The sequence below is a fragment of the Telopea speciosissima genome, chromosome 10 (assembly GCF_018873765.1).
Source record: "Telopea speciosissima isolate NSW1024214 ecotype Mountain lineage chromosome 10, Tspe_v1, whole genome shotgun sequence".
In the NCBI taxonomy this organism is placed as follows: Eukaryota; Viridiplantae; Streptophyta; class Magnoliopsida; order Proteales; family Proteaceae; genus Telopea; species Telopea speciosissima.
Genome location: NC_057925.1, coordinates 58432378 through 58457693, shown reverse-complemented (window position 1 = coordinate 58457693; position 25316 = coordinate 58432378). Strand labels below are relative to the sequence as shown.

Here is a 25316-nt window from a genome sequence, read left to right as displayed (position 1 = left end):
TTCAAATAGCGAACATTTATTAAATTAATTATCGATTTACTTATTAAATTATTTATAGTAAAAAATTCCAAAAACACTCTTTTTAGTTACTCTCTCTAGAAAACCCAGAAAAAGATACTTTTACCCTTTTTGGTAAAACTCCCAGAATAACTCTTGGGAACTAATCTTGATTAAGTACGGACTTATTTCAGCCTAAAAGTCAGTAAAATATTATTTTAGACAAAAATACTAACCCCTGATTGGTTGTCTCAAGGCCAAAGTGCTCTCAGAGTTTTCCTAGAAACCAGATCATCCTTACGTCACTTCTATAGAATCTACATAACAGATAAAGATTTAAATCAATCAACTCACTTATTATTTCAGGATCTTACAATCCACCATCCTTACAGAAATTTCATCCTAGAAATTTATAATTATTTGGATCGCTGAATATATGCAGGATTTTACATAGAGTCTCCATCACTCTTACATTGAATGTTACATGAGAAAGAGAGAGGACTTAATTGGATTTATCCTTCATGGGCAATTGGAGTTTCTGCCAGGTCCGCCATAGTAGAAGTAGTTCCCCCAATCACTATAGTTGCCACTTAGGATATTATAGCAATTGGAATACCTAGCCAAGGTGCTGATTCCATTTGGGTCTTTTAGATTATTGGATCCATCAACAACCTGAATATTCCGGAAATAACTTGCCTTACCATAGCCTTCTTCAGGGAAATGGCCACTACCCATCTGAGTTGTTGTGTGCTGACCATCTGATTCTGAGTTTATAACCTCTCCTCCCCACTCAATCAAGGATGCACTGTCAGCTAAGTACGTGAAGAGGGAAGAAGGCCAGTAGCCTATCACAATACCATTCAATTGCATCCACCATTTCCCCTCCTTTGAGTCCTACAATACCATAACAGACTTAAATTAACTTGAAATAAAAATTGGGCTCATGTTCTCTGTGCCGTGGCGCAGACTGCACTCAGACACGTGGGTCTGCCATTCAGATTGTAGGGTGGTCATTTTGCCCACCCCATGTGTCTGAACGCAGCCGGCCTGCACCCCCGGCACAAAGATCATTTGACTATGAAAATTTTATTTGGGTCTTTGGGTTTTGTTTTTCTTTCTCTTTTAGAATCTTTAAATCTTCATTTCGGTTTCTACCTTCCAAACAAGTATAGTGATATCATATTGGGTATCACCATTGGCAGACACTGGAGAGAGGCTTCCACCCAATGCTATTTGATTGTTGGTCTGAACAAAACCTGAGCAGAGGAGGTTGTAGCAACCCGTTGATTGATAAGAGTCACGCTATGTGGAGAAAGATAGCATGAATTAGATGGTTAAAAATCGAAAAGAAGATAAAAAAGACTATTGACCCCAAAGCACATATGAAGGAAAAATGAAGGCATACAGTCCAGTAGGTGAAGAGTCTCGTATTGCTGTCTCCATACATTTGTGGGTAGACCTGTATTTTGTAAACGAAAGAAGAGAAATCAACCAGAGAGAAACTCAGAATATACTTTTCCTTTTGGTTTTTTTGGGTGTGTGCAAAACGCATGCTCTGAAGAACTATAAAGAAATAATACCTGCCAACCAGCTTCAATGCTGTTGAGATCTTGATTAAAAGAACCTCCCAAGACCCAGAGCTGAGATAAGCTGAACTCAGTAGGCTGTTGGGTATTGGGTTTCCATAGGTTTATGGTTGCTTTTGCTCCGTAATACTTGTCCCCATTAGCATAGACTATTGCATGCTACTCACTCCAAGTGAAATTATAAAAAAAACAAGAAAAAAGAAGATGAGATAAGTACAATAGTTAGCAAAAATGGGAACGGTAAAAAATAAAATAAAATAAAATGAAGTCTTATGTTTTAAACGGTAAAAAAATTGCAAATGAATGGTCAAACAAAACGGTCAAAAAATAGAGAACGTAAAGGAGACGATACGTGTCATAAACAGTTATATTTAAAAAAAAAAGGCACTATTCTCATAAAAATGAGAAATTTTTTTTTGAAATACATGCTTCTAATTTCGATGTCCATGCATTGAGTTTGAATTGAACGTGATATCAAAAAAAATGTAACCCTTCGAGTCATCTTTATGTTGGTGAAAGAATTAGACCAATCGGAGCTCGGGAGAGAGAGATGGTCAGTTAAATAAGCCATTGTTCAACAAGTCCAAGGTCTTAAAAAACGTAATAAAAGAAGAAAAAGGAACGGGTTTTAAATGCATTTAAAACGGGAAAGCTTGCCGCTTTTTTACCGTAAACATACAACAAAACATGTTTAAAATGATAAAAGTCGGGGATGCGTTTAAGACTCTGTTTTAAACACGTTTTTGCTAATAGAGGGTATAATTAGGGGTGTCAATTCATCCGGTTCTAGGCTATCGGTCCGGTCTTTAATGGTTCTAGTCTTAAAGGGTCAAGACCAGAACCAGACCAATAAGCTAATTGGTTCCAAACTTGAGATCCAGGACCATTAACTAATAGGTGGGCCGGTTCAGATTCCTAAATGGTTCCAAGCAGTCCAGTTAAAATTTAAAAATAAAAATTCCCTAAAACATGCTACATATAATTAATAATATTATAATAAGACACTAATTTCAATCACAAGAGATATGCTTCATTTTTTTTTCTTCTCAAATCACATAATTAGTCTATATTACCTCTTGTTCTGTATTAATTAATAAGTAGGAACACCACTACCCCTCATAAATTAGGATTATTTTAAGATATACCCTTAAGTTAGCATTCCCAAATGGACCTTAAAAACTTACTATCAAATTTTTGGTGCTAAAATTGAAAAACTAAAAAAATAAAAGAGTTTGACCTTCGCTCTCATGACCTTGAGTCTTAAAAATTAAGATTAGGATGTGAATTTATTTCGGTCCTACCAATTCCATTGATTCCTAATTGGTAAATTTGGAACCGGACTAATAATTTATTGGTAGATTCGAAACTGAGCCAATAACCTATTAAATGGATCGATCACCCCAAGGTATAACCGTGAAAACTAACTGAAAAGGTTATTTTATTCAATTTAATTTTCGCCCCCGTTTTCGCCGTTACCTCATGACCACCATGATTTGTCGCGTCAGGATTCCCAGGACGGGGTAGAGGGATTGTTCTGTGCTTCTTCATTCCGAATCGTTCGACTGAGCTTGCTCTTAGAATATCATCTTTGGTTGTTCTTCTGATAGGTATGGTTCCTTCAGGGCATCTTCCACTCAAATGCCACAGCTGAGTAATGGAGTTTGAACTTTGTTTGGACTTGGTAGTGGCTTTGTTTTTGTCGAAAAGCCCTTCTGGATGAAAGCTAGGTCTCACCTAAAAAACCCAGGAAAAAATAAATAAATAAATTAATACCAAGTATAGAAGCCAAGACCAGAAGTTGTGGAGAGCAGAAACACAGAAGAACCTGAATTGTATGGTTTTTGAGAGAAGGATGGTCGAATGCGGGTTGATTAGAAGCATGGACGCAATCGACGATGTCTCCATCTGGGCTCTGTCACCACCGAATTGAAACACAGAATTGAATGTACAAGAAAAATCTAATAATCCTTAGCACTCATAAGCCAAAAAGATTGGATTTTCCACTCATTAATGAACATAAAAAGAAAAAGCAAGAGAGAACCTTAATGCTTTTAACGGCGGGCTTGTTGAGGCGTTTCAAGTGGTTCTGAATTTCAAGCTTTTGACGGGAATTGGGCATCCCAGCAGCAGAGCATGAGAGGGGGATCAGAGCCATCAAGTAAAAGGATATCAGGAATTGCAGCACTCTTACTCGCTTACTCCTGCTCTCTCCGCTAACCCACGCTGCCATGGTGAACACCACAGAATGAAACACTACAACACCAGGGTGAAGGAACTTCCTCCTGTTCTCTCGCTCACTGTGTCTCACCCTGCCACTGAAACGAGAGGATTTATAGAACTCAGTTTCCTTGGGTGAAGGACTTCCTTGACCGTGGGACTGACAATGATTGGATGTGAACCCTTCTCCGCGGTTGGAGGAACTCCCCCAGTTGGGACTGGTAGACAAAGACTCGAGAGGGAAGACTCTAAGTCAAGTCAACAGTAAAGCTAGGTTAAAGAAATGCACCATGAAATTTAATTCACTGGATTCATTCCTTAAGTTGCAAGTAAGATTTTTTTGATAACAAACTATGACAACGGATTAGATTAGATTAGATTAGATTAGATTACATATACAAGCAGACGAAGAGGGAAAAAGGGTTCGATTGCAGAAACTCCTAAACAATTGCAGCAAACATTTGGAAATCAATGAAACCACTTGAAAAATAGATGTAAAGTTTGGATTCAATCCCATCTCTCTTCGATTTTTCGATTTGCAGAAAAAATTACGATTGGATTGATAGGTGATTATAGGGATCATCTTCCCCAAATGGTTTAGGGTTTGATTTTCAGTTTCAAACCCTAAACCATTTGGGGAAGATGAGGGCAATTTGGTCACTTTACTTTTTAATTTTTGTTGGTTTTGTCACAAGGGCATTTTGGTCATTACATTCCCTAAAACTAATGTCTAATGTCACGAATTAATAGATTAGACCAAAATGTTACAATTTGTTGAAAATAGGGGGAAGTTTACAATTAGAAAAGTTGTAAGGAGGCATTTGGACAATGGGCATTTTCAGGGGGCATTTGTTAAAAATCTAAACTTAAAACTAAATATTCCCTAACACATGCTACATATATTTAATAATATTATAATAAGACACTAATTTCAATCACAAGAGATATGCTTCATTTTTTTTTTTCTCCCTCAAATCACGCAACTAGTCTATATTACCTCTTGTTTTGTATTAATTAATAAGTAGGAACACCACTATCCCTCATAAGTTAGGATTGTTTTAAGGTATGCCCTTAAGTTAGCATTCCCAATTAATGGTCCTTAAAAATTTACAGTCAAATTTTTGGTGAAATAGTATATGAGACAAATTGGAATGAAATGGAATCTTTCTCTCTTGACCGAATAGCTATCCCGAGTCAAATGGAACGAATTGGGACTTTTCTTCTCTGTTGTCTCACTTAAGCGACTGACTCTAGGTCTCTCAAGGGACTTGGGTTTCCTCCAGTCGGGAGTTGGAGGATCCAGCCCAGCAAGAACAGGGGGGATTGGTCATTTCACAGGGCTGCCCTGTGAAATGACCAATCCCCCCCTGTTCTTACTGGGCTGGATCCTCCAGCTCCCACCACAACTGAAGGAGAGCCAAGTTATCTCTTAGGTCCCTCTCTCACACGAAGTAGAGATGTAAATGGATTGGATGTGATCGGATGCGGATACGAATAAAATTCGGATACCCCTAAACAGATATTGATGCGAATTGAATTCGGATTTTTGGATCCCCGTTTACATCCCTACACACGAGTGTCACTTTTCCAACCGGATGTGATAGAGTGGTATCACCAAAGTTCTAAAATTCGGGTTTCGACTAGGTTTCGACCAGTCAGAAAAAGACTTCGTCTCGGTTTCAACCATATCTCGATCGAAACCTAGGACTTTCTCCAGGCTAACTTGAACCTTGGATTCGAAGCCCAAAAGTTATTTTTTTTGCCCTGTATTGTGTTGCCTATTTTTGACATTTTAAACTCAATCCATGCATTAGTATCACATAGCGAACACTAAAAATATTACTTGTGGTTTTGATCCAAATTTGATATTGTATATTGTTCTTGGACATGATATTGAACAAGGTTTGACCGGAATATAACTCTTTCAATATAAATGAGATTTAAACAATCTTGGATTTGATAGAAAGCTTTGTTTTGATAGTTTTTCAACAAGTTCAAGATTGTTAAATCTGATTTATATTGAAGGAGTTATGTACCGGTCAAACTTAATTTGGTGTACGCGACTGCACTCAAAATCGCTCTGAATGAAAATATTTTTTGGGGGATAAAAAACAAATGAATATTTTAACACACTTTTGGGTTTTTAACACTTATAGAATTTTTAGATTTGAGAAAAACCCCAACATTAGAAAGTTGATAATTGCACTTATCATCGAAAATTCAATTTTTGTTCTTGAACTGGGAGGTTGACATTTTTTTCTTTTTGGAATTTGTTTTTTAACTATTTTTATTGGATTCCAATAAGGGGTATTTGCTTATTTATGAATAATATCTTAAGTAAATGAAATACAAATACAAAAACATTTACTTAAATGTTTGTCCTGGTTTCTGTCCTGATTATTGGTAGTTTCTAGCATAAATACTTGTCTATCTTAGTTTCGAACCAAGTTTTCCCTAGTTTCGATGGGCATATGTGTCGAAACCACCGAAATATGATCGAAACTGATCGAAAACATCGAAACCCGATCGAATCTAGGGATTTTATAAAATCCCCCTTCAACTCGTTTCAAAAACCTACAAAACCGAGTTAACTATGTGGTATCAACAGGATTCGATTGAGTTTTTCTTCCATGAGTATCACACATGAAAGGGCAACAAGGTCATTTTATATGAAGAAGAGAGAGATAGACACAAAAGATGCTTAGCAAACCCTACATTTTCGTGCATGATTGCTCAGAGAACCTTTTCCCAAAATTCTAAAATAATTAAAAATTTTTAAATGTTCATAAGGTTATGGTCCTTTACCTTAAATATAAAAAAATAAAAGAAAATTGCAATAGAGAGCATATCTTGAATTCTTGATAGTCGGGTCATGGGCATGCAATGGTGGGTAGGTATTTTTACTTTTAAAAGTCATATATTAGAGTTGTTGTTTTAATATGGGGAAGCAGTTTTCTGTATGGGAGTATGGCTTATGCCAGCACTCTGATGTGTCTATCTCTCTCCTCCTTAAAACAAGGGGGCAAAAGTGTCTTTTCACATGGAGAGGAGAGAGATAGACTCATGAGAGTGTTGATGTGGACCACACTCCCGTACATAGAACTTTTTCCCTTTAATATATTATCGGATATTCGGCCATTGGGTTGGCATTGACCCACAAATCACTCACAAATCACCTCCTTCCATTTTTGTTATATCCTCCATATCTGTACAGCTCAATGATATAGCTCAACGATATGGATGATATAACAAAAATGGAAGGGAGTGATTTGTGAGTGATTTGTGGGTCACTGCCAACCCAATGGCCGAACATCCGATAATATGATTTATGAGTGATTTGTGGATCAATGCCAATCCAATGGCTGAATATCCGATAATATGCTTTGTGGGTGATTTGTGGGTCAATGCCAACCCAATGGTTGAATATTCGATAATATGCTTTGTGTTGTGAGTGACTTGTGGGTCAATGCCAACCCAATGGCTGAATATCCAATAATATAATATAATAATAGGAGAGTAAAGTAATATTCTATCTATTTTACATTATAATTGGACAATTATTATCACTCCCCTACACTTAATCTATATTTATTAATACTCCACTACCTTAGACCTTATTTTTCCTGATACTCTCATAAACTTTTATCTCAATTTCTTCCCTATTATTCTTAAAAACCTAGATTACCCCTCCCTTCCCCTTGTTATCGATTTTTTTATTACTTTTTATCATTTTCTCTCTCATCCTCATTCTTCTTCTTCTATACAGAAGCAACAACACCACCCCTTACCCACCTTCACCCTGTCCTTGCTCTGCAACCCTGCAACCACACCATCCTCCCCTGTCCTCACCCAACCCATAGCAAAATTCCCATACGGCACCGCTGTTGATCAAGACTTGGCCATTGGGGAGGGAAAAAATTTTGATGCTACAAAGTTGGCAGCCAAGGAAATGAAATAATTCACTTTCCCTTCGGGTTCATAAATACCATCACAGGTTTTGGTAATTTCTAAAATACCCTTTAAGATTCCATTTTCTTGGTTGTTTCTGCTGGAAGTGTAGTAGCAAAATTTCGTCTGTAAGGGATAAAATTTCGTTGCTACAGTCAGAGCAGGAATGTTCTTGTTACATGTACGTGGGGAAAATTATCCTCTTAAGTTCTTTGCCCAGTACAGTTCCATAACGCCTCTAATAAGAAGAGGGTGGATCCCACCCGGCAATGTGTTTGAGCAAGGGATTAAGTGATCATTTCCGCCCCCTATAAGAGGAACCATACGAAATGTAACAGGTAAGGAACTTGAGAGAATAAAGATTCACGTACGTGGCTGAACCACAGCAAACTACGTTTAGTTTTTATTATTTAATGTTAACATAACAGAAACGAAATATGCTTGCTCAATGTCAATTTAATTGCTATTTCAAATTTGCCCTTTGTCGGGATACAATAATAAATTGAAAAAATGAGATCCAATGGAAATCAAACACGCAGCAAACGACAGATTTGACCTCTTTTCTTGCCTAGTTACAAAACATCTTCCTTCTTTTTTTCTTCTTCTCTATCAATCTGATTGCTGCTGTTTCTCTAAATTCACCTGCAACGATTTTTCTTCTCCATTCTACATATTTTGTTAATTGCTTAGTTTCTTGTAGCATAACCTTATTTTCTTCTTCTGTTTGCTTTAGATTATCATTTTCCAGCTGATCTAAAACATGAAAAGTCTGTCTGTAGCTCCGTGAACTTTCAAACAATAACCCAACAATAAGTCTTTTGGAAACCCTCCTCTTACCTCTTTAAAATTCCATAAATCACAACGCATGGCAGTGGTCCATTTTATACATGCAGGAAATCATATACATTGGAAGACCCAAAACGTGCGGAGCAACTTCTAAGAAACCAAACTGCAACCTTATCAAACAGGGCTTGATATGCTATCCATTGGGGTGGTCCATTTTATACATGCAGGAAATCATATCCCAAAAAGACTTTGTACAGCACCCTGCCCGGGCTGTGCGTGCAGTGCAAACAGTGAGACGTGAAAAGATTGCCTCACCCCTGCTCGGGCAGGGTAAGACGGTCTCTTGACGCCCTCAGTGTGTCTGAGTATTGCGTAAGGATTGAGTCCAATCATATCACCACAATATTCCCTTTTTTCCCTTGGTTTGACCCACCTCATCAAATAGGGATATGCTATCCATTGGGGTGTTCCCCCATGACTCACTCAAGTGAAGAGAGATAAGATAGGGTAGGTTGCTCTGAAGGTAGAATAACAGAAGAGAGACTACTTATGTTATGGGTTTACATTAACATAAAGGGAACCCTAGGGAGTTCAGTGCGTAAGGCCCTTTAGATATAGGGTCGTTAAAGAAGAGCTCGTTCTTCAATTTTGAGATCTTTAGATTCGTAAGATTATGATATGCTACAACAAGCAGAGCCGCCAGCTAGGGGTGTAAATGAACAGTCGAAATCCGTTTCCGTATCCGTTTCGCACTATCCGAATCCGTCCGAAAGCTAAACGGATGCGGATATGGATAGGCGATAGCTATCCGAAAAGCTATATTTACATGTAAACGGATAAAATATCCGATCCGTATCCGTGTCCGTATCCGTTTAGCACTATCCGAATCCGTCCGAAAGCTAAACGGATGCGGATATGTATAGGCTATAGCTATCCGAAAAGCTATATTTACATGTAAACGGATAAAATATCCGATCCGTATCCGTTTAGCACTTACTGAATCCGTCCGATAGCTAATCGGATGCGGATGCGGATATAGCACTATCCGAGCCGAATCCGATCCATTTGCAGCCCCACTGTCAGCTGAAAAACTATAGTGTGTGTATTCTTTTGGATAGCTTTTATAGACAATCACAATTATATCGGTCCGAGGTGGAATAGTATGGGACAGGTTCATGGAATGACCAGGCTAAGAATCCAATTTATAACGTTACTTCAACTCATCATCCAATTATTCCAGTATGCCCATTGGAAATATCCTTACACCGTGTTGAAAAAAATTCTTATTATTGTGGTGGAATGAATGCTACTGCTTTTGACCCGACCGTAGCAGGCTCCATGCTCTGGCTTCTAATGGGAATAAAATCCTTTGCAAATCCTTCATTTTACAGTGCCTTGCAGTTCAGGCTTGAGAGCTCAACACGTGGAAGAAGCTTCATCCAACGGTTCGAGCTCGATTGACCCAGTTTTTTTGTTTTTCTTTTTTCTCGAACTCAACACCGTTAGATGTCGCAACTTCCACATGTCAAGCGCTCAGGCCCGAACAACAAGGCACTACAGAGGATTTTTCCCCCCTTTCTAATGGAACTACTTATTATTGATTCCTTTTTTTCTGGTGGGGGTTGGGGTGGGGATGCTGAGACTTAGACACAATAAAGAAACCAGAGTAAACTAAAAGGGTCATTCAAACTTCAAATTCCTTGATCCTAAAGCCAATTTACATCCGAAAAATTCAACATTAGGCGATCAAATCAAATACATGGTATTGATAACAATAAATAAGAAGAAAGGAGACATACTTACTATACAGAAAACACCGAATCAATCCGAATGTGAATCGATAACATTGTAATCGGAGCCAGACGAATCGGCATAATCGGAAGAGTATCTATAGTAAGAATTGGGTGGCGGAAAACAAAAGAATGTCCACGGACAGAATTGATCTTGTCCGATTACAGTTTGAATTGGATAGGAATCAATAAAAATTGGCTCAAATATGCCTTAACCCTCATTGGGATCGATATCGACGGATTCCAATCTGAATTTGGCCAATCTTATTCTATTTTTGAAACCCTAAAACCTGGTTTGAACATTTGACAATGTAAGAAACTTCATTATAGCTTGGATTTGTACAAGCCTCAATATTCTCTTGTAAGAGGCTTATATTAGTTTCTTTTTATTTTACTTTCTAATTTTGAAATTTTTATTTTTGTGAAGTTTAAGCGTAGCTATAAATAGGTCCCATCAGTTGAACTTGAATCAATATTGAATAATAGAATTTTGAGGTCATGTTTGTCATCGGTATTGGGAAAACATTCCCTGGTCAACAGTTAGGATAGCTGAGGGTGAGAGACCCAGGGCTGAGATAGCCCATCCCGTACCTCCTTTATCTTCTTATCCTTTATGTTCTCCATTCATATGTAATAGAAAAAACAGCAATAAAAAAAGATTATTAGTTATTTAATAAAAGATTATTAGTTATTTAATTTGTTTCTAATCGTGTTGATCCTGGCTGCAATCGATCTCCCATTGATTTCCTTGGTTCGAGGTCGACTTTTGCATTAATAGACTTTCTTCTTCAAATCAGGAACCCAAAATGACTCTCAAAACAACAATAAATAAGAGAAGCAAGTACTGATTAAAGTTCTGATACCATGTAAAGAATCTCAAAACCTGTAACCAATGACTGGTAAAGAGAAGAGAGAAGAGAGAAGAAAGAACAATGGGAGAAAAGGGCTGTATGATAGAATGTTTTTTCTATTGTACCAACCAAATATATTTATATTAAAGTCAAAACAAAATTACAAAATAAGTATAACTCTTACCTTGTTAAGGTTAAAGCCTAAACAAGAAACTTACATAGACTAGAAAACTAACAATTAAAGACATAAAACAACAAAGGAAACTATGCTAGGGGGACTCCCCCTATTGTGTTACATATCTTTAACACATGTATATTCTTTAAAGATTACAGTTGATGGTCTTCCTTGATGATGGCTTACGAAGCCTGAAGTTATTTAATTGAAGTTGGTCTCTTCCGTAGCAACGCTCTTGCAATTATAGAGTCTCCATCACTCTTACATGGAATGTTACATGAGAAAGAGAGAGGACTTAATTGGATTTATCCTTCATGGGCAATTGGGGTTTCTGCCAGGTCCACCATAGTGGAAGTAGTTCCCCCAATCATTATTATTGCCATTTTGGATATTATAGCAAGTGGAATACCTAGCCGAGGTGCTGATTCCATTTGGGGCTTTTAAATGATTGGATCCATCAACAACCTGAATATTCCGGAAATAACTTGCCTTACCATAGCCTTCTTGAGGGAAATGGCCACTACCCATCTGAGTAGTTGTGTGCTGACCAAATGATTCTCTGTTTACAACCTCTCCTCCCCACTCAATCAAGGATGCACTGTCAGCCAAGTACGTGAAGAGGGAAGAAGGCCAGTAGCCTAACACAATATCATTCAATTGCAACCACCATTTCCCCTCCTTTGAGTCCTACAATGCCATAACAGACTTAAATTAACTTGAAATAAAAATTGGGTTGATGTTCTCTTTGCCGCATCGCAACCTCTGCCCAGATAAATGGACTTGTCATTCAGGGGGTAGGGTGGTTATTTTGCCCACCCCCATATGTCTGAACTCTGGGCGTACCTTGCACCCCCGGCACAAAGAATATTTTTTACCATAAAAATTTGATGTGGGTCCTTGGAATTTGTTTTTCTTTATCTTTTAAAATCTTTATATCTTTCATCTCGGTTTTTACCTTCCAGACAAGTATAGTGATATCATATTGGGAACCACCATAGGCAGACACAGGAGAGAGGGTTCCACCCATTGCTATTTGATTGTTGGTCTGAACAAAGCCTGAGCATAGGAGGTTGTAGCAACCGGTGGATTGATACGAGTCACTCTATACGGAGAAAGAGAAAAAAAAACATAGCCTGAATTAGATGGTTAAAACTCGAAAAAAAGATGGAAAAAAAAAGACTATTGACCCCAAAGCAGATAGGAAGGAAAAATGAAGGCATACAGTCCAGTAGGTGAAGAGTCTCGTATTGTTGTCTCCATACAAATGTGGGTAGACCTGTATTTTGTAAACGAAAGAAGAGAAATCAACCAAAGAGAAAGGCAGAATAAGTTTCTTAACTCACTTTTCCATTTTTTTTTTATTTTTTTTTTTTGGGTGTGTACAAAGCGTATACTTAGAAGAATTATAAAGAAATAATACCTGCCAACCAGCTTCAATGGTGTTGACATCTTGATTAGAAGAATCTTCCACGAGCCAGAGCTGAGATAAGCTGAACTCATTAGGCTCTTGGGTATTGGGTTTCCACAAGTTAATGGTTGCTTCTGTTCCGTAATACCTGTCCCCTTTAACGTGGGCTATTGCATGCTATTCCTTCCAAGTGAAATTAAAAAAAAAAAAAAAAAAAAACCAAAAAAGGTGAAAAAAATGTATAAGTATCATAGTTAGTAAAAACGGAAACGATGAAAAATTGGAGTTTTAGGTTTTAAACGATAAAAAATTGTAAATGAATGGTCAAATAAAACGGTCTAAAAATCAAAGAACAAAAAAAACCGACAATACGCGTTTTATACGTTTAGATTTTAAAAAAAATGACATTATTCTCATAAAAAATGAAGAACTTTTATTTGAAATGCATGCTTCTACTTTTAATGTTTGTGCATTGACCATGAGTTGAAGGTGATGAAAAATATAATCCTTCAAGTCATCTGTACATTCATGAAAGAATCAGGCCAATCAAAGTTCGGAAAAGAAAGAGATATGATCAGTAAGCCATTGTTCAACAAGTCCAATGTCTTAAAAAAACGCAAAAAACCAAAAACATGTTTAGAACGTTAAAAAACGGGTTTAAGACTCTGTTATCACTGTGAAAATGGATGAAAAGGCGAGGAAAGTAGCTGAAAAAGTTGGTTTTTCCAATTTAATTTTTGCCCCGCTCTCTTTACCTCATGAACAGGATTTATCGCGTCAGGATTCGCAGAACGAGGTTGAGGGATTGTTCTGTACTTCTTCATTCCGAATCTTTCAATAGAGCTTGCTCTTAGAATATCATCTTTGGTTGTTCTTCTGATGGGTATGGTTCCTTCAGGGCATCTTCCACTCAAATGCCACAGCTGAGTAATGGAGTTTGAATTTTGTTCGGACTTGGTAGTGGCTTTGTTTTTGTCGAAAAGCCCTTCTGGATGAAAGCTTGGTCTCATCTAAAAAACCCAAGAAAAAATAAATAAATACCAAGTATATAGCAACCTAAGGCCAGAAGTTGAGGAGAGCAGAAACAGAGAAGAACCTGAATTGTATGGTTTTTGAGAGAAGGATGGTCGAATGCAGGTTGATTAGAAGCATGGACGCAATCAATGATATCCCCATCTGGGCTCTGTCACCACCGAATTGAAACACAGAATTGAAATGCATGTACAAGAAAAATCTAATAATCCTCAGCACTCATAAGCCAAAAAAGATTGGATTTTCCACTCATTAATGAACATAAAAAGAAAAAGCGAGAGATAACCTTAATGCTTTTAACGGCGGGATGGTTGAGGCGTTTCAAGTGGTTCTGAATTTCGAGCTTTTGACGGGAATTGGGCATCCCAGCAGCAGAGCATGAGAAGGGGATCAGAGGAATCAAGTAAAAGGATATCAGGAATAGCAGCACACTTATTCGCTTACTCCTGCTCTCTCCGCTAACCCACGCTGCCATGGTGAACACCTAGGAATGAAACACTACTATACCAGGGCGAAGGAACTTCCTCTTGCTCTCTCGCTCACTCTGTCTCATCTTGTCACTGAATTCGAGAGGATTTATAGAACTCAGTTTCCCTTCACCCACGGCAAAGGAACTTCCTTGACTGCGGGGACTGACGGTGATTGGATGAAATCCACCCCCCCCCCTACCCCACCACCACCACCACCACCACCTCCTCTCTCTCTTTCGGGACTGACGGTGATTGGATGTGAACCCTTCTCCACGGCTGGAGAAAAACTTCCCCGCCCCCAACCCCAACGCCAACGCCACCTCTCTCTCTCTCTCTCTCATAAAATGATTTACGGCGAAGGAACTTCCTTGACCGCGGGGACTGACGGCGATTGGATGAACCCTTCTCCACGGCTGGAGGAAAACTCTTACAATTCGGCTCCTCTCCAGCGCATCCCTGTGCTGAAAATCGTCCGCACAGATGAATGACACGTGGACTCGGTTATATTGAACAGTTCGAATTAATTAACCACAGGAACTCATATTGGTCTGCGATGGAGAGGCTTATTCTGCAGAATTTGAATTCCTTCTCACAACCGAGCACCAAATGAAATTGCAGAGACATTCACGCGAGTTCAACCACCTGCGACGGCGTCGATGCTTTCCACCTGTGACGTCTACGGCGATTATCACCTGCAACGGAGTTCTCTATCTCAGCATTCTTCCTTCTTCTAATCCTCTCCACCTACGGCAGACGATCTAATTCGTGACATATAGTACTCTCGCCCTTTTATTGTTAACATATGGCATTAACTTCAATTCTTCATCCTTGCAATTGAAGAAGATATCTAAGCAACCTATTCGATATTCTTATGCGGTTTACCATTATGTATTTATCTTCCTCAATTAGTCTTCCACATCTGAAACTTGAAACTCATAAATAAGAGATTTTCAATTAACCAAAATTTGAAATTGAACATAAGCTGAACAAATACAAGTACAAATTGAATTCGAATTTTCAGATATCCATTTACATTCCTACACATGAGTCATTTTTCCAACAAGATGTGATAGAGTGGCATCATGCATGAAAGGACAACAAAGTCATTTTATATGAACAGAACAGAGAGACAAAAGATGCTAGCAAACCCTACATTTTCCTGCATGATCGCAAAGAGAACTCTTTCCCAAAATTCTAAAATAATTAAAATTTTCTAAATGTTCATATGGTTATGATCCTTTACCCTAAATATAAAAGAAAAAAAAGAAAATTGCAATAGACAGAAATATCTTGAATTCTTGATAGCTGGATCGCGGGCATGCAATGGTAGGTAGGTATTTTAACTATTTTTTTCTGATACTCCCTTACATTTAAATTTTTATCTCAAATTTTCTCTTTTTATTTTTAAATACCTAGATTACACCTCCCTTCCTCCTTGTTATCAATTTTTTTTTATTATTAATTTTTATTATTTTCTCTCTCATCCTCATTCTTCTTCTTTAGTAGTGTACAGGACAGAAGGCAACAACACCACCCCTCACGTTGTCCTTGCCCTACAACTCTGGAGCCACACCACCCTCCCCTGTCCTCGCCCGACCCACCGCAGAATTCCCTTGCGGCACCGTTGATGATGACTTGGTTGTTAGGCAGGGGAAAAATTTTGCTGCTACAAGGTTGGCTGTCAAGGAAATGGAATAATTCACTTCCCCTTTGAGTTCATAAATATCCTCATTGGTTTTAATATTTTCTAAAATACCCTTTACGATCCTATTTCCTTGGCTCCCAGCCTTGTAGCAGGAACATTCTTGCTACAGCAAAATTTCGTCCGTAAGGTCATGTCTCCCATCACTCTTGCAAGGACCCGGCTCCTCTCCAGAAAGCACAGCGCCTAGGGAGTGCCTATGGGGGACATCCAATGGCTGGGCTGTGCCGCACACATTTCGATACGTGTCCAATCAACCATTGGGATGTGTGCAGCAAAGTCCAATGGCTGGATACCGCCCGGGAACTCCATAGGTGCTGGGCTCCCTGGAGAGGAGCTCAATCCCTCTTGTGAGGGGCATTGTCCCCGTGGCCCATGTCCGATTCGGATCCTCGCACCATAACCACTAGTGGGCCCCACTCGAACTGATTACTTGGCGACTTAACTTCAACAGGAAGGTGTGACTATAAAAGAGTATATACATGCTCCCAATGTTGGATCAGATGAATAAAATTATAAAACTTTGAAGTGAAGCTTTGTGATCGAGCAACAGTCCTTGTGAAATGTTGGGGAAACGTAAGTCTTTTTTTCTTCTTCTCTAGCAATCTGATCGCTGCTGCTTCTCTAAATTCACCTGCAACGATTCTTCTTTGTCTTCTTCTTCTCCATTCTACATATTCTGTTAATTGCTTATATAGTTTCTTCTAGCATAAGCTTATTTTCTTCTTCTATTTGCTTTTAGGTTATCATATCCCAGCTAATCTAATACATGAATCCGATCCCCAACTAAACTACTTTAACGCCCTTTTAGCATATTCATCCTCTTCAATTAACTACATCATTTTCTACCTATATCACTCGGCTTGTTTCAGAACCTGGCAAAGAATGGAGGAAATCCATACAAATAACCAAAGTGTGAACTCACCATCCCGGGGAGGATATTCATATGCGGGGATCAACTCCATCAAACAAGGGGTGCATGGGTTTTTATGTCATTTCAAATTGGTTGACTGCATTTAATATAGGTCGTGCACATGCACAACCGTGCATGAAAACTTTTGCCCCATCTTTATAAGTTCCACAAAGAAATTTGATCAAGACAATGTAATAAATGCAACAATTACCAAAAATAGACATCAGAAAGAGGGCTTGATATGCCATCCATCTCACTCAAGTGAAGAGAGAAAAAGAAGATAGGGTAGGTTGCTGTGAAGGTAGAATAACAAAAGAGAGACTACTTATGTTATGGGTTTACATTAACATGAACAGCACCCTAGCCAGTTCAGTGCATAAGCTCCTTTAGCGATAGGGTCATTAGAGAAGAGCTCGTTCTTCAATTTTGAGATCTTTAGATTCATAAGATCATGATGGTCTCTGCGTGCTAGTGCACTACAACTAGCAGAGTAGTCAGCTGAAAAACTACAGTGTATGTACTCTTTTGGATAGCTTTTATGAACAATCACAATTGTTTCAGTCCGACACGAGCAGAATAGAATGGGACAGGTTCATGGAATGACCCGACTAGGAATCCAATTTATAACATTACTTCAACTCACCATCCAACTATTTCAGTATGTCCAATGGAACAATCCTTACGCCTTTTTTGAAAAAAATTCTTATTATTAAATTCCTTAAGGTGGAATGGATGCTGCTGCTTTTGGCTCAAGCGTAGTGGGCTCTGTGCCCTGGCTTAAAATCCCCTACAACTCTTTCACCTTGTTGTGCCTTGTAGTTCGGGCCATAGAGCTCGACATGTGGAAGATGGTTCATCCAACTGTTCGAGCTTGATTGAGTCGGATTGACCTTGTTTTTTTGTTTCTTCTCGAGATCAGCACCATTAGATGATGCAACTTCCACATTTCGATGCACAGCAAAGATAATTAGGCTAATCGGGATTTAAACGGGTTAATTAATCAATTGGACTATAAACGGTCCTTAATAGGCCATAAATGGTCCTGAAACAAGCTATAAATGGGGAATTTTTTTTTTTTTTATATGTATACATGATTAAACAAGCCAATCGGGCTATGAACGGTTGGTTATTGGTCGATCATAGTATTTGCTCGATCCCAATCGGGCAACCGTCAGACCACTTCCTTGCACTGAGACCGCCCTATTATTAATCGACCAGTGCTTGAGCTCGGCACATTTAGTAAACGATCGATCCAGTCTTGGGCTTCCATTGATCGGTTCGGATGAAGACTACCAAAGTAGACCACCTTGGTTTTAAAAACCAAACTGTGCATTGAACCAGCAGAGAGGCCAGTTTCGTTTGAATCGGTTAGACCATAATTTAAGAAAAATAAATGAAAATTTTAAATAATAAGAAAGGACATTGAAATAAGGTTACTAATATGTTGTGTTTAGTATTATGCATTCCAAGAAATCATACCAAACATAACCTTTATCTTCCACCCATAATCTTAAACATCTGGATCCACTATTTACCTAACGTATATTTGTAATCTCATCTTCTCAATCTCAATATTTTGGTGGGTCCTTGGTACTCTATTATGCATCTAAGGCTCTCTTTGGCATAGTTTATATTTATATTTATGATCTATTTATGAATAATCAATTATGATAAATAAATAAACCAAATGTGAACCCTTAATTTATCAAGTTCTGGCATTGTAATCCAGCAATGTACCAATATCAGTAATATTTTCCTATGATGGCTCCATTTATTTCCAGGTAAAATCTGTGTAAAAACAAAAAGATTTAACCTGAAAATTTTTCTTTTGCCACTTTTACCTGGAAACAAACTGGGCCTCCATAAAAATTCCCTAAAAATTAGCTTAAGAATCACTAGTTGCAGAGTCACAAACAAGTGCAGGCTGGGCAAGGCTCTTAGACCCTGAGGATCTGATAAATTGTCACCCACCACTGCTTCCATGGAAGATTCAATGTACATAATGTTTCAATACTTCCACACGGCCCTTAATGATGCGATGATCGATCAGAAAACAATTTAACTGAGGGGATGTAAAATGTTTAGGTAACCCATCCCCAGATCCGATTCATGATCCATTACCATCAAACCTTTCAAGCTCAGTCATTGGTTATTGATCAATCAGTGGCCTTGAAAGCTTTCTAAAATCACCCACATGAGCAAATTATTCCTAAATCCATGTGAACTTTTTTTTTTCTGTTCACTGATAAGGAATAAATATAAGTACACCTAAATGCAGAAAAAGAGCAGCAAAATTTACAAATTCCGCTCCCAGTCAGACCTTTCTAAACCAAGAGGTTGGGGATCAACAATTCCAAGTTTCCAATATAACAGAACAGGAACCAATGAATGGAAATTTGAAATGTTTGTTGATGGAATATTCTCAGTGCAATTTTTTTTACAAAAAGATGCAAAACCAAGTCAGGATCTAAACAAGGAAACCAGATTTTTTTTTTGGGAACTTCTATAGAAGGAAAGCATTGTGCGTGAAAATTGAACACAGAAAAATTCCTAATTTAGATCCTGGTGAAAAAACAATGGAACGAATGGCACCTGGCTTCAGAGGAGTTCTCTAAATAAAATCCCTTGCTTGAAAAGAATGCCATTGGAGATTGCAATGCACTGGAAGCACATTCTTTTGAAGAATTTCAAGCAATGGCAGCAATTTCTTTTGAACTTGACCCTGCAGCTCAGTTGGTTGATGTTATCCATCTTAAACAACAGGCTGCACATTGAAGGACTATACCACAGTGGAAAATATATAGGGCCTGAACATGGAGCCCAAGGAAATGGGAGTTACTGTCTTCCTATCCATGCTGTGGCTAACATGGTATTGAGGCAAGAATAATAAGCACAATCACTGAATAATACAAACACAGCCTCGATTACCCTGTCCTTCATCATCTGAATATCCTGATTCACTGGAAAATATACCAATAAATGGAAGAATATTAGGTTTCAACAACCAATCACTGACAGCAAGGAAACAATCATTAAATTAATGACCTTACACAAGAATGAGAGAGTTTCTGTATTAGTGAAGGTTTGTGATCATCCTAGTATATCATACATGTGACTCGGTCATTACGAAATTTTAACCTTATTCACTTGACCACCCAAAGGATGGCCCTAGTCAATAAATACAGATAAGATCATTCTTAGATTCTAAGTTCATAACCATTGTACACATTCCATCCAAGTTTTGCTCTTGAATGGAAAGTGAAGATAGGTCATTGATAGTTCAAATTCATAAATAGGTCAGCACAACATCTAGTGTAAAAATTGTAGAAAGCATCCATTTCTTGTTTTCTGATTGCATTAGCAGTGTGTTTCACTACCTCACCCCACCCCCACACCGGCCCTCCAAACGGTTCCAAATTTAAATTTTTGGATAGAAAATGCACCATTTTCTAAACCACATTATTCAGATGCTCCAAAATGGCTGCTGTACTGTGTTGGATGCTACATTGAAGATGGTTCCCCTTCAAATTCTCAACGTATCTGAGGAGACATGGCACTGAAAAACAAATGGTGTCGTAGCTTTTAGGAATCTCAGAACCCTTGATTGATATTCCATTTCTAAGGAAAAAGATTCCAAAAGATCACAAAGGAATGAATTCAATCAAGGAACAGAAGGATAACAAGAGCAGAAAGGGTGGTATCCCAAGATTCAAACATATTGTTGGGGAGGATCTTGGAGGATTCCGGTCTTTATTTACTTCATAAGTAACAATTCCAGTTGGTAAACTTGTATCACCTAAAATAATATAGTCATCCACAATTGCATAACAGCCACAGGGAAAACCAACCAAAGAGGACCTCCTTGAGGCTCATTGAAGCACATGGAGAAGGAAATTAATCAGTTAAACTAACATAACCGGTTATTGCAAGCAAATCAATGGGAGCTCCAAAGTAAAAGGTCTATTCGCTATGTCTGCGGGTTTAACAAAGTTTAAATACCAAAACATAGACAAAATAAATAGGCAAAATGTTCCCTGAGTGGCCATCCACCATGAAGCAGCACACCTAGTTCTGCCATGTGGAAAAGTGATAGAGCAATTTCTATGTTGGAATATCTAGTGAATGGTCTGGATTGGTCATGTGTCAAATTTCAGACGATAATTCAATCACATATGTCCCATGCATTGGCATACTCTCCCATGTATGTCCATGGAACCCCCCCCCCAGTGGTCCATGCACCCTCTTCATGGTCCAAGATTTTCCCCATCCAACTTGCCATGTGGCAGAAATAGGTCCCTGTCCATAAATTTTGTGGTGCGTTGACCATGCAGGAACACTTTTCCCAAAGAAATATGCAATACGTTACCGAAACACCAGAGACAGAGCCACTACGTTATACAGATTCAAAGCGACCAAGTCAAGAACACCAAATGCACAACAATGTAAACCAGATTACAACATCTGAAACCAGATTAAACGAAAAGTTTATTCTTGAGATCCAGACAATAGGCGAACCAAGTTCATCATTATGACTCCCTCAATTATTTTTAGAGCACATCATAATTAAATGCCTATCATTGTTCATTTAAGCTACTCAGTTCTAACAGCTACCATATCTTCCTTCAACTTAATTTTGACCATAATTCAGTTAAGCACTTCTCTTTACCTTTCTTTTTCTTTTTTTTTCTTGGGGGGGGGGGGGGAGGCGGCGGTGATACTGAATGAGAGTCAAGCCAATTCTATAACTACGAAAAAATTCAATAACAATCTTCATTCGGCAGGAATACAGTTGCTTAATCATCTTTGCACCATCTTCTCAAGCACTGTCCTACAATGTAACTTCTCTTTTACATTTCTTTAATTTGATTACCTACGAGTTTACTAACAAAACCAAAGTATCATGTCAAACACAAAGTTAGATGAGGAGTTAGGAGCAGAAATTCAGAATATATATTCTCCTGAAGTTTAACATTCAAACATGAAAAGTTGAACTTCGCACAATCTGGATTATCCCTAAAATCCTACAATTCGCAATGTGAAAACAATGTTGAGGCTTAAACAGCCAGTTTTATCGAAATAACAATTTCACGCAGAAGAATGAAGAATTAATCTGACAATATACCGAAAGGAAATCAAACCACATAATTAAAGAGGAATTAAATGTTAAAAAGAGAGAAGATTGAACCAACCTGGGTTCAAATTCCTTGATCTCAACAAGTTCTTTCCCTAAGAAATCTATCCACTGCACTCTTGCCTTTTCAACCTCTTTCTCAACACCTGGTTCTAAAGATGGCTTCTTGAGACTGCTTTTTGGAAAATTCTCAACTTGATTCCCATTAAAGGCTTCATTCTTTACCTCAATCATCTCACCAGATAACTGACCCACAGCAGCAGGAACCGAAGATAAAGGAGAAGGAACATGTGGGCTGTTCTCTAATTTCAATGGGGAAGGAGAGATAAGATGAGGAGAAGGTTTGCAAAAGCAAATGAAATAAGGGCAGTGGAAATTGCCAAACAAAACCCACATTAAATTTTCTGGAGGAGAAACTATTTAAAAGCAACCCATTTCACAGCCAGGATAATTCAATAGACAAAATAAAAATTAGGGAAAAAGCTAAACTCCATGAATCAATTAAAGAAGGACAGGGTTTCTATTTTGGCTTGCATGTCAATTGTTTACTCCTAACCATAAGAGCAAATAGCAGAAAGGATCGACCTCGAGGGAAATTCCCAAAGATATAAACTGAAAAACCTAATTGAAGTTTGTCTCCAACTGAAAAACTCTTCATACGAAGAAGTTGCCAACCATCCAGGAACAGCCAAAAATCATATCTTCTCGATGACCCCAGTTCTTTCAGAAAAGAGCCAAAGTTAGAATTTCCTTCTTTTCTTCCTGGGAAACCCACCTTTGTAACCGATTGTAAAGACACCGAAAAAAGAACAAGAAGCTAATCTTCGGGAACAAAAAACAAAACCCAGAAAAGATTTCTGGGTTTTTAAGGATCACAGATGATGATCCAAAGTCCCATTTGATTTCCACGCAGTGGGTAGCTCTCGAAAAAGCGCCAAAATTAAACAGAAAAATCTCCTTTTCTTCAGTTTTTTATCGAAGAAATTTTGCAATCTCCCGGTGGAGAACTAAGTCATTGCATTCCATAGGTGACCACCATACTCTCTTTCAAGCCTATCCTCGAACCAATTTTACCGTCAAGATCAAACCCAAATAGACGAATAAGAACTTAGAAGAATGGGAAATGGGAAATCATCTTCAATGATTAATCAATAGCAGCGCAATGAAATTATAAAAATAAGCAAATATTAGCTGGAAAGTCTACAGTTCAACACAAACAAAAAATTGGGAGACAAATCCAGCATTCTACTTTACTGAGTGACTGTAACACAAAAAGCACCCCAAACAGTTACTCCGATTTAAAGTTAAAAATTTCCGTAACTTCAAAGCCAAAGCTTTGAATTGATACCTGAAAGTTTTGAATTTGAAAGTTGCATACCAACCAACAGGATAGAGACATTGGAAAAAGGAAAACTTGAAAGTTTGTTGGCTTCTGAATTCTGATATTGTTAACGAAGGCTTTAATTGCATCAGATTTTTCCATCATTAAACAGGTATGTAAGATTTGAAATGTGAAGAAGAGAACAAAAGCAGATATTACATCCTACAGTAGAAACTGAAGGAGAATGTAGTTAGATGGTTCTGAATCTTTGAGAAATGAAAAACTTTATAAGTGTCATCAAGTGTACACCCCACTCCCTAAACCCATCTGCCAAATATCAAAGCTAATTTATACCACCTTTCAGATTAGATTAGTAGCTGAAAAGTTTGACCAATGGTCAACACATTGGAGGATAATGAAAATTAAAGTTGTGTTTGGTATGTATTCTTGGAATAAATTCTGCATTTAAAGCACATCCAAGCAAGAAATTGGAGAAAAATTGGATTTTAGAATGTGTTTTATTCGCAGAATCTATTTAGAGAATACCCATCAAACGCAGCCTAGAAGGCACAAGACTGATTTACATGGATGATGCCCTTGGCCCCATTAGCATAAGTACCTTTGGTTTCCTTATCTGTTCTTAAAATCTTACACTGATAAAGCTTGAAATTTTGCCTCTGGACTCTCATTAAGTGTGGCTGTTCTGAGCCTTAAGGATTATGCATGTAACTATGAAGTCTTTTGAGGAATTCTGGCAACTTTGAAGCAAAAATAACCTAAAACCCGCTTAGAGAAACGTTTAAGGATGGACTTCCAAGTCCTAGGACCACTGTTTGAGGAATCAGAATAGGCTGGATTCGATTCCTGATTCTAACCAATTCTTGATTAAAAACCCGGTTCAATTCCAGGGTTCAGGTTGATTCTGATCGATTTTCGATCAACTCTGATAAAATCAGAATCCATCGATGCCAATTCTGCTTACTTGAACCTTGCCTATAGGGTTTTGCCAACTGGTTCTACTTGGTATGTTTTTGTATTCTTTTTCAGAGAGTGTGAATGTTTAGCTGGCTTTCCTCATGTAAGGAGACCTCAACTTCAAAACTTGAAAGCGAAAGGCCTGTGACATGTTCCTCTTTTGGGTGAGAGAAACTTCTATAATTCTATATGGCCATATCACATCAGACATGAAGCACACTTTGAATGGTTAAGAATGAAAAGAACAAAGACAGAAAGAAAAGTGTCGTATAGTGTCTCACAAGGTAGTGAACCACATTGACAGAACCTCAATTACCCTGAAAACCACATCCATCTACCATGGATCATCCCACTATTGGGATTTATAGGTTCAAGAACTACCATTACTACCCACTTGCTTCCCTGGTTTTTGTGGGCTTACCCTATATCCAATTTTAGGTCCACTTAGTTTTTACTATGTTCTTATTACCAACCCCATCCAGTTCATTAACAATCTTCACTCAGCTAGGGACATGCACACCAGTTTTCTTTAACAAGGGATTAGACCAATTGATTTTTTATTTTTATTTTTTTAATTTATAAATATACTCTACATTGAAGAAGAAAAACCTAAGGTTGTGTTTGGTATTTATTTTTGGAATAGAATTTGGTTCTAGAATGCATTTTGAAGCGAGAAAAAAAAATACTCTTTGTCTCACTTCCGAAAGCGTTCTAGACCCAGAATCTATTCCTTGAATGCATACCAAACACAGCCTTATATAGTTATTTATTATCTATTTGGAGAATGCCTTGAGATTTTGAGACAACTTTTTTTTTTATTTATGGAAAATTAGATTTATTAAAGAAAAAACAACTAAGTACATAATGAATCCTTTGATGTATCCCACCATCTAAAACGAACTATAGTAAAGTTATCAGTAGCTTCGGCTAGGTCAACATACTTATAAGATTCCAAGATATACTAATTAAGTTAGATGAAATGGCCGATTAGTTAGCCAACATTGCATGCCTATT

At 37.9% G+C, this 25316-nt stretch overlaps 1 protein-coding gene and 2 pseudogenes across 1 annotated transcript; all 3 read right to left on the bottom strand.

Annotated features, from left to right (window-relative positions):
- Positions 1-468: 468 nt before the first annotated feature.
- LOC122642530 lies at positions 469-3814 on the bottom strand (annotated as a pseudogene).
- Positions 3815-11613: 7799 nt separating this feature from the next.
- Positions 11614-14265, bottom strand: LOC122643806 (annotated as a pseudogene).
- A 5473-nt stretch (positions 14266-19738) lies between these two features.
- LOC122641715 lies at positions 19739-23499 on the bottom strand. Its single transcript, XM_043835005.1, has 2 exons — positions 22065-23499; positions 19739-19835 (listed from the first exon to the last, which is right to left on the bottom strand). The coding sequence occupies exons 1-2, from the start codon at positions 22400-22402 to the stop codon at positions 19772-19774; spliced, it is 402 nt and encodes a 133-aa protein (XP_043690940.1). The 5' UTR covers positions 22403-23499; the 3' UTR covers positions 19739-19771.
- Positions 23500-25316: the final 1817 nt, after the last annotated feature.